Source organism: Colobus angolensis, unplaced genomic scaffold, assembly GCF_000951035.1.
Source record: "Colobus angolensis palliatus isolate OR3802 unplaced genomic scaffold, Cang.pa_1.0 Scaffold213, whole genome shotgun sequence".
Classification (NCBI taxonomy): domain Eukaryota; kingdom Metazoa; phylum Chordata; class Mammalia; order Primates; family Cercopithecidae; genus Colobus; species Colobus angolensis.
In genome coordinates this window covers 2471591-2479365 of record NW_012115300.1, presented here as the reverse complement: position 1 = coordinate 2479365, position 7775 = coordinate 2471591, and the positions used below count along the sequence as shown (strand labels likewise).

Genomic DNA, 7775 nt, shown 5'->3' with positions numbered 1-7775 from the left:
AAACCCATTAAAAAAAAAAAAAAGATAAAAATTAGGAATCAAATACATATACTATGAATAGTTCCTTGAACTGAGAGCAGATCTCAGCTTTAATATAAATGCAATGTTACAAAATGGAAATGAATGAACTGGAAGACTCTGTATCAAAAAAAAAAAAAAAAAAAAATCAGGACATAATTGAGGAAATATGAACACAGAGTATTTCATAAGTATTATTATTATTGTTATTTTATCATTATTTTTTGAGACAAAGTCTCACTGTTGTCCCCCAGGCTGGAGTGCAGTGGCGTGATCTCAGCTCACTGCAAGCTCTGTCTCCCGGGTTCACGCCATTCTCCTGCCTCAGCCTCCCGAGTAGCTGGGACTACAGGCGCCGGCCACCACGCCCGGCTAATTTTTTGTATTTTTAGTAGAGACGGGGTTTCACCGTGTTAGCCAGGATGGTCTCGATCTCCTGACCTCAGGTGATCCACCCGCCTGGGCCTCCCAAAGTGCGTAACTATTATTTTTATTTGCTCTGATAACTGTAATTATGTTAAAAAGAGTCCTTATCTTTTAGAGCTAAACAATTGAAATATTTACATATGAAATGACATGGTATCTGGGATTTGCTTCAAAATACACAGTATGTATGAGCATACGGCAAGACTGGCCATGAATTGATAACTGTTTAATCTGGGTGCTGGTTACATGGGGGCTCATTATATACTTCTCTTAATTGCCATATATGCTCCTCCTCTATAAAACTCTTATCATACTCTAAACAGCAAAAATAGTATGTTACTACTATTTCCACTTCACTTGCTCTCCAGTGGGTATGTAAAGAGGGAAAATAAAAAAGAAAATGGTTATAACAAAGGTAGCCACCTCAAGCCAGGAAGACAGGGCTAGTACCATAAGATGTATATACTCAACCCCATGAATCAAGCAGGGATTGTTTTTAAGAGTGATGCTATGAGCTACTTTTTAAAAATCAACTTTATTGAAGTATAATTTACATGATAAATTTATACATTTGTCCATCTCAATCTTGATTGAGATGTATAACTTTTCTATCCACATCTCTGCCAACATTTGGTATTCTCAGCCTTTTGGATTTTAGTTATTCTAGTGGGTGTATAGTGCCTCGTTGTGGTTTTAATCTGCATTTTCCTGAGAATAATGTTTAACATTTGTGCTAAATTTTGATTATACATATACCTATTTTTCAATTGTAACAATGTAATAGTCTCTGAGAAATATCTTTATTATAACTTTTATTTCTGTATTTCTATATTATTTTATGAGGACTATTATACAATTTGAACTCTACAAGCCACAGAAAATGATCAGTTTATGGAACTAAGTCCGACTGCCAGGTAAAACTTAACTATGGTATGGTATTTACAGTTTGTGTTGACTAAAATAAGCTCCCAGCTGCCAGATGGAGCTATAAAGTTGCCACCTCTACTGCCACCATCTGGTAACATTAAAAACAAATAAAAATACAGAAAACTATACAACTCTGGGTCAGCTAAAGTCAAATTTCCAATGCAACTCTTTCTCACACACAGATCTTTGAAAACATAGAATGCATTCAAACTGATTTGTTCTTTAGTTTTCGTTACTTTTAAATAAACTATATTACAAAAGTGTCAAATAGCAAAATATTTTAATTTTCTCAAATTCAGGGAAGATGCTTTATGAAGTACCTGCTTTTCGATTTGTTCCAAGACCTCTGGCAAATTACCTTAGAACTCTATAGGTATCCTGAGGATAACTGAACTGTTTCCTAACTTAAAAAAATGTTTTCGATGTTTTTAGTCTCTTACTGTACAACGTCAAATATTCGCTGGGTTATGCAATAATTGCCCACTGCATACTCACAAACGTTAACTCCAGTCCTTTTTTGTCTCCCTCCCCGCCTAAAAAGCTACCAGGTCACATGCTGGCGTATACGCAGTGGCGGAAACCTAGCGGTGACAGGGAAGGACAGCCCTCTGCCTACTGATCTGCAGGTTTCTCCTCCAGTTTGCTCTTACGCCGGGGTCCTCCGCCCGGACCTTAGCCCATTCATTTGATGGTTCTCTCCCAGTTCGTTCTTCCACTGGGTCCCTTGCTCAGCACTACCCAAAATAACTATCAGCTCAGCGCCTGCTGCACAGCCGCTCCCCGCCCCCGCCCCGTGGGGCTGCACCCGCCAAGGCCCCGGCTCGGCTCCGCGATCACGGTCGCGGCCCCCGGGGTCCCCGAGGGGCTTCTGCGCACTGAGGCAGGCGGAACTGAGAGGGACTCTGAACGGGCTCCCCTCCTAATGTCCCCTCGCGCCTGAGCAGCTCAGGTCCCGCCAGCGCAAGGTGCGGGTACCAGGGCCATGCCCGCCCAGAGACCGCCGTCCCCAGGACCGCCGCCCACCCGAAGCCCCTGGACGACCCCGCCGCTTACCGGCTTCGGCCCGTGGGGCGCCCGGCAGAAGAGGCGTGCGGTCCGTACTCTCCTCGCCATCGTTCCGGGCCAGGTCTCGAACTGGGGACCTCATGACGCCTACGTGGAGCAGGTGTCCTTGCCACCTGGCAGAGAAGGGCGCGCCGGCCCGACAGCCCGAAGCCCCCGGGCCAAGCTGGCCGGACCGGGCGGGGCGGGCACGCTGGCACCGCCCTGCGGCCGCGTCTAGTCCCCGCGGTCCCGCCCAGAAGCGGCCGCGCCGACTCCGCCCCCGCCGCCATCTTAGGTGTGGGCAACTCTGGCGTGGGTTGGACTAGGGAAGAGAAGTTCCGGGAGCTCTGGCAGGATTGGCGCAAAGTGAGCCCGTCCCGTCGGTCTACGCTTGCCGGCTAGCCGGTGTTCAGACGACAGTCTCCCGCTCCTGCACCCCCTTGTAAAGTGCAGGGGCCGCCTTTCCTGCAGGGAGGATGAGTGGGAGCTTGCGGGCGGGCAGTGGGGACTAGAATTGCACGTAATCATGGGGAGGGCTTCGCCCGAACTAGGGAAGTGGGTAGTGTGCATTTCATAATTTGACATTCAGTTGTTAGCACTCAGTTGCCATACTGTTAGCAACCTTTGTACGATCTACCCCGTGACTGTGACGGCATATTGTCCCTAAAATAGTTTTTTTCCCCCCCAGACAGGGTCTTGCTCTGTTGCCCAAGCTGGAATGCAGTGGCGCAATCACAGCTCACCGCAACCTCGAACTCCTGGACTCAAGCGATTCTCTTCAGCTCCCCCAAGTAGCTGGGACTACAGGCGCATGCCACCACGTATGGCTAATTTTGTTTTTATTTTTGTAGAGGCGAGGTCTCCTTGTATTGCCCAGGCTTGGTTTCGAACTCCTGGGCTCAAGCAATCATCCTCGGCCTCCCAAAGTGCGGGGATTACAGGCGTGAGCCCCAGCTCCCGACTCTAAAATAGCTTTGAGGTGGAAAAACAGCAGTGGAAATTTGTTGTGTGCTATGATGTTGCTGGTTTTATAGGTAAAAATAATCAACATAGGTAGTTTCATATGGTTCGACCTATGGAGTCCTCTGATGTATGTGTGCATATTATATCACCACAATAGAATTTGGATAGATTGTGCTAGCATTTGCGGACTCTGAGAAAGAGAAACCAGGAAAACCCAGCTTGCCTTGGCAGGGCAGATCTGGAGCGCTAATAAAGGCTGTCTCTGTGGAGGTAGAAAATAAGATGCAGATGCTGTCGGAGAGTTTGGTGTAGACAGGGAAGACCTGCAAGCCACTAATTCAGTAAACCAGGTTAGAAGCTTAGTGAGGTCCACGTGGGAACAAAGGGGAGGGTCCTTTACCTAGAAGGGAGGGCGAGGATTTCTGTAGGCATTCCAGATCAGTAAATGCTAGGAAAGTTCTCAAGTTAAAGCGGCAAATCAAGCCTTGTTTCTGAGTTACTGAATTACCATGTAGATTTTTACTCTCTAAGGGTTGTAGAACGCCATTTTCAAACTTGATTATGCAGAGTCACCTGGCAAATCCTATTAAAATGTAGATTCAGATTCAGCAGATCTGGTGTGATGGTTAATTTTATGTGTTAACTTGCTGGATGTCTTTGGATGAGGTTAACACTAAAATCATTGAACTTTGGGTAAAGATGTCTCCCTTCCATAATCTGGGTGGGCTTCATTTAATCAACTGAAGGCCTGTCTAGAATAAAAAATCCGACTTCCCCACTTCTCTTCCCTAAGCAAGGGAGACTTCTCCAGCAGAGTGTCCTCAGACTTGATCTGCCCCATAGGTCCTGGGTCTCCAGGCATGTGCACCATCATCTGTTTTGGGTCTGGAGTCGGCCAGCCTATATTATGAAAGCCAAAACTTTATTACCCAAACTACCCAATTGGGGTTATTTCTCTGAGAAGCCTGTACATCTGGGATGGGCCTGAGATTCTGTATTGCTAACAAGCTTCCAGGTGACAAGGTTATAGATAACTTGGGCCAGGGAATACAGGTTGAAACAGACCTGAAAGACTTCAAACCAGAGGAATTCTTTTTTTAAATATTTTTTATTTTAGAAATTTTAGGTTTACATAAACATTGCAAAGATAGTACAGTAAGTTCTCCATACCCTTTGCTCAGTTTGAACTATTAAGATCTTACGTTAGTATCATGCATATATCATAACTAATGAGCCAGTGTAGATAATTACTAACTGAAGTTCATACTTAATTTGAATTTCTTTAATTTTTACCTAATATCCTTTTTCGGTCCCAGGATCTCATCCAGGATGCCACATTACATGTCTCCTTAGGCTTCTCTAGATTGACAATTCCTGACTTTCATTGCTTTTGCTGACCTTGACAGTTTTGTAGAGTAGTGGTAGGTTTTGTAGAAAGTGTCTTAATTTGGGTTGTCGAATTTTTTTTGAGAAGGGTTCTCCCTCTGTCATCCAGGCTGGAGTGCAGGGGCACAATCTCGGCTCACTGCAACCTCCGCCTCCCAGGGTCAAGCGATTCTCCTGCCTCAGCCTCCCGAGTAGCTGGGACTATAGGTGCGTGCCACCACTCCTGGCTATTTTTTTGTATTTTTAGTAGAGACGGATTTTCATCATGTTAGCCAAGATGGTCTCCATCTCCTGACCTTGTGATCCAACTGCCTCAGCCTCCCAAAGTGCTGGGATTTACAGGCGTGAGCCACCACCCCCGGCCTGAATGTTTTTCTTATAATTGGACTGGGGTTATGGATTTTTGAGGGAAAGATCATAGAGGTAAAGGGCCATTCTCATCTTGTAATGTCAAGAGAATGTGCTGTCAACGTATTTATCACTGATGATTATCACTAGTGATGTTAAGCCTCATCACATGCCTGAGTTGTATTTGTCAGGTGTTTCCACTGTGAAGTTAACTCTTTCCCCCCAGCCTTTTCTCTTTGGGAGGAAATCAGTATGTGCAGCCTTCACTTAAGGGGTGGGGAGTTACCTATACTCCACCAGTTTGAGGGGCAGAATTCTTGGCTCAGTGGAACCTCCACCTCCCAGGTTGAAGCAGTTCTCCTGCCTCAGCCTCCCGAGTAGCTGGGACTACAGGGGTGTGCCACCACACCCAGCTAATTTTTTTATTTTTAGTAGAGATGGGGTTTTGCTGTGTTGGCCAGGCTGGTCTCAAACTCCTGACCTCAGGTGATCTACCCGCCTTGGCCTCCCACTTATAGGCATGAGCCACTGCACCCGGCCTTGTATTTATTCTTTAGTTGATACTTTTCCTTTATCAGCACTTTAGACCAGCACTGTTCAGTAGAAATATAATGCAAGCCATAGATGTAATTTTAAATTTTTTATTAGCCACATTAAAAAAGTAAAACAAAGCAAAACAAAATGGGGAAATTAATTGTGTAACATGCATTTTTAACCCAATGTATCATTTCAACATGTAATCAATATAAAATGATTAATGAGATAAGCTCCTTTTTTTGGTAGTAATTTTTTTTTTTTTTGAGATGGAGTCTCGCTCTGTTGCCCAGGCTGGAGTGAATTGGCGTGATCTTGGCTCACTGCAACCTCCACCTCCTGGGTTCAAGCAATTTTCCTGCCTCAGCCTCCTGAGTAGCTGGGATTACAGCTGCCCACCATCACACCTGGCTAATTTTTGTATTTTTAGGAGAGACAGGGTTTCACTATGTTGACCAGGCTGGTCTCGAAGTCCTGACTTCAGGCCATCTGCCCGACTCGGCCTCCCAAAGTGTTGGGATTACAGGCGTGAGCCACCATGCCTGGCCTGGTACTAAATTTTTGAAACCCAGTGTATATTTTATATCTGCAGCACATCTCCATTAGGACCAGCCACATTTCAAATGCTCAATAGCCACATTGTGTCTGGGTCTACCATATTGGACAGCATAGTTCTAGACCATGTGAGGGCTTACACTCTTTGTCTCCCCCATCCCCCATCCTGTCTTTGGATGGGAAAGGAACACCTTTTGGATAGAGTATGTAGTTCAAAAGCCTCTAGCTGTTTTTCTCAGTTTCTTCTTCTCTTAAATGAAGATAATAATAGAAACATTTTCATAGGGGTGTTGTAAGAATTAGATGATTAAATAAGGTAAGACATGTAAATTACAGTACTATACCTGGTGGGTATTGTACTGTAATTATTGTATTTCAATATATGTTAGCCATTAGTATTTTTTTTTTTTTTTTTTTTGAGATGGAGTTTCTCTCTTGTTACCCAGGCTGGAGTGCAATGGTGTGATCTCGGCTCACTGCAACCTCCTTCTCCTGGGTTCAAGCGAATCTCCTGCCTCAGCCTCCTGAGTTGCTGAGATTACAGGAGCCCGCCACCTGCCCAGCTAATTTTTGTTATTTTTAATAGAGACAGGGTTTCAGCATGTTGGCCAGGCTGGTCTTGAACTCCTGATCTCAGATGATCCGCTCACCTCAGCCTCTCAAAGTGTTGGGATTACAGGCGTGAGCCACCGTGCTTGGCTGCCATTAGCAATTTTTTAGAGTTAAATTTGCTTTGCAAAATGAGTTTACCTATCTTAGGAACAACTGGTTTGATTTTAATTATATCTCTTGTAGGATACATATCATTTTCTGTATGGAATTTTATAGTTGGTAGTTGATTGTTTAATGTTTTAGTTTCCTTTTATAACTGTAGGTTTCCTAGGAGCTGGAACCAAGTCTTACTTACTTTTTGCAACCTAAGCAGATCCTAATTCTCATCCTTTCACTGTGTTCATTGTGTTTCACAGCGCCTTATCATATTGGCCTTAGTGAAATTTTCAAGTATGTAGGAATATATGCGGAATAAAAAGTTAAATGGAGAGGCAGATATTTAAATCACCAATTTAGTAATTAATTACTTTTTGAGATGGAGTCTCACTGTGTTGTCTAGGCTGGAGTGCAGTCGTACAATCACTGCTCACTGCAGCCTCCACCTCCAGGGTTCAAGCAATTCTCCTGCCTCAGCCTCCTGAGTAACTGGGATTACAGGCACCTGCCACCACAACTGGCTAATTTCTGTGTTTTCAGTCAAGACAAGTTTCACCGTGTTGGCCAGGCTGGGCTCGAACTCCCGATCTCAAGTGATCCGCCTGCCTTAGTCTCCCAAAGTACTGGGATTACAGGTGTGAGCCACTGCGCCCAGCCTGAACCATTAATTTAGACTTGATAAACTTGGTGAAGGAATTTTTTGGTGAACAGTATGGTTCTATAAAATAACCCTTTTTTACCAGACGCGGTGGCTCATGCCTGTAATCCCAGTACTCTGGGAGGCCAAGGTGGGTGGATCACCTGAGGTCAGGAGTTCAAGACCAGCCTGACCAACATGGATAAACCCCGTCTCTACTAAAAATACA

At 44.6% G+C, this 7775-nt stretch overlaps 1 protein-coding gene across 3 annotated transcripts in view; it reads right to left on the bottom strand.

Moving 5' to 3' along the window:
• Window positions 1-3359, bottom strand: part of SLC17A5 (solute carrier family 17 (acidic sugar transporter), member 5) — a 60062-nt gene extending 56703 nt beyond the window's left edge. The window contains exons 1-2 of one of the 3 annotated variants that reach the window (XM_011942951.1): window positions 2689-3359; window positions 2425-2626 (exon numbers count right to left, since the gene is read on the bottom strand). In XM_011942951.1, the coding sequence (XP_011798341.1) occupies window positions 2425-2518 (94 nt within the window). In that variant the 5' untranslated portion in view covers window positions 2519-2626; window positions 2689-3359. Of the gene's footprint in view, window positions 1-2424 lie in introns of all 3 variants that reach the window. The other 2 variants (XM_011942949.1, XM_011942952.1) reach the window with 2 other exon arrangements.
• Window positions 3360-7775: the final 4416 nt, after the last annotated feature.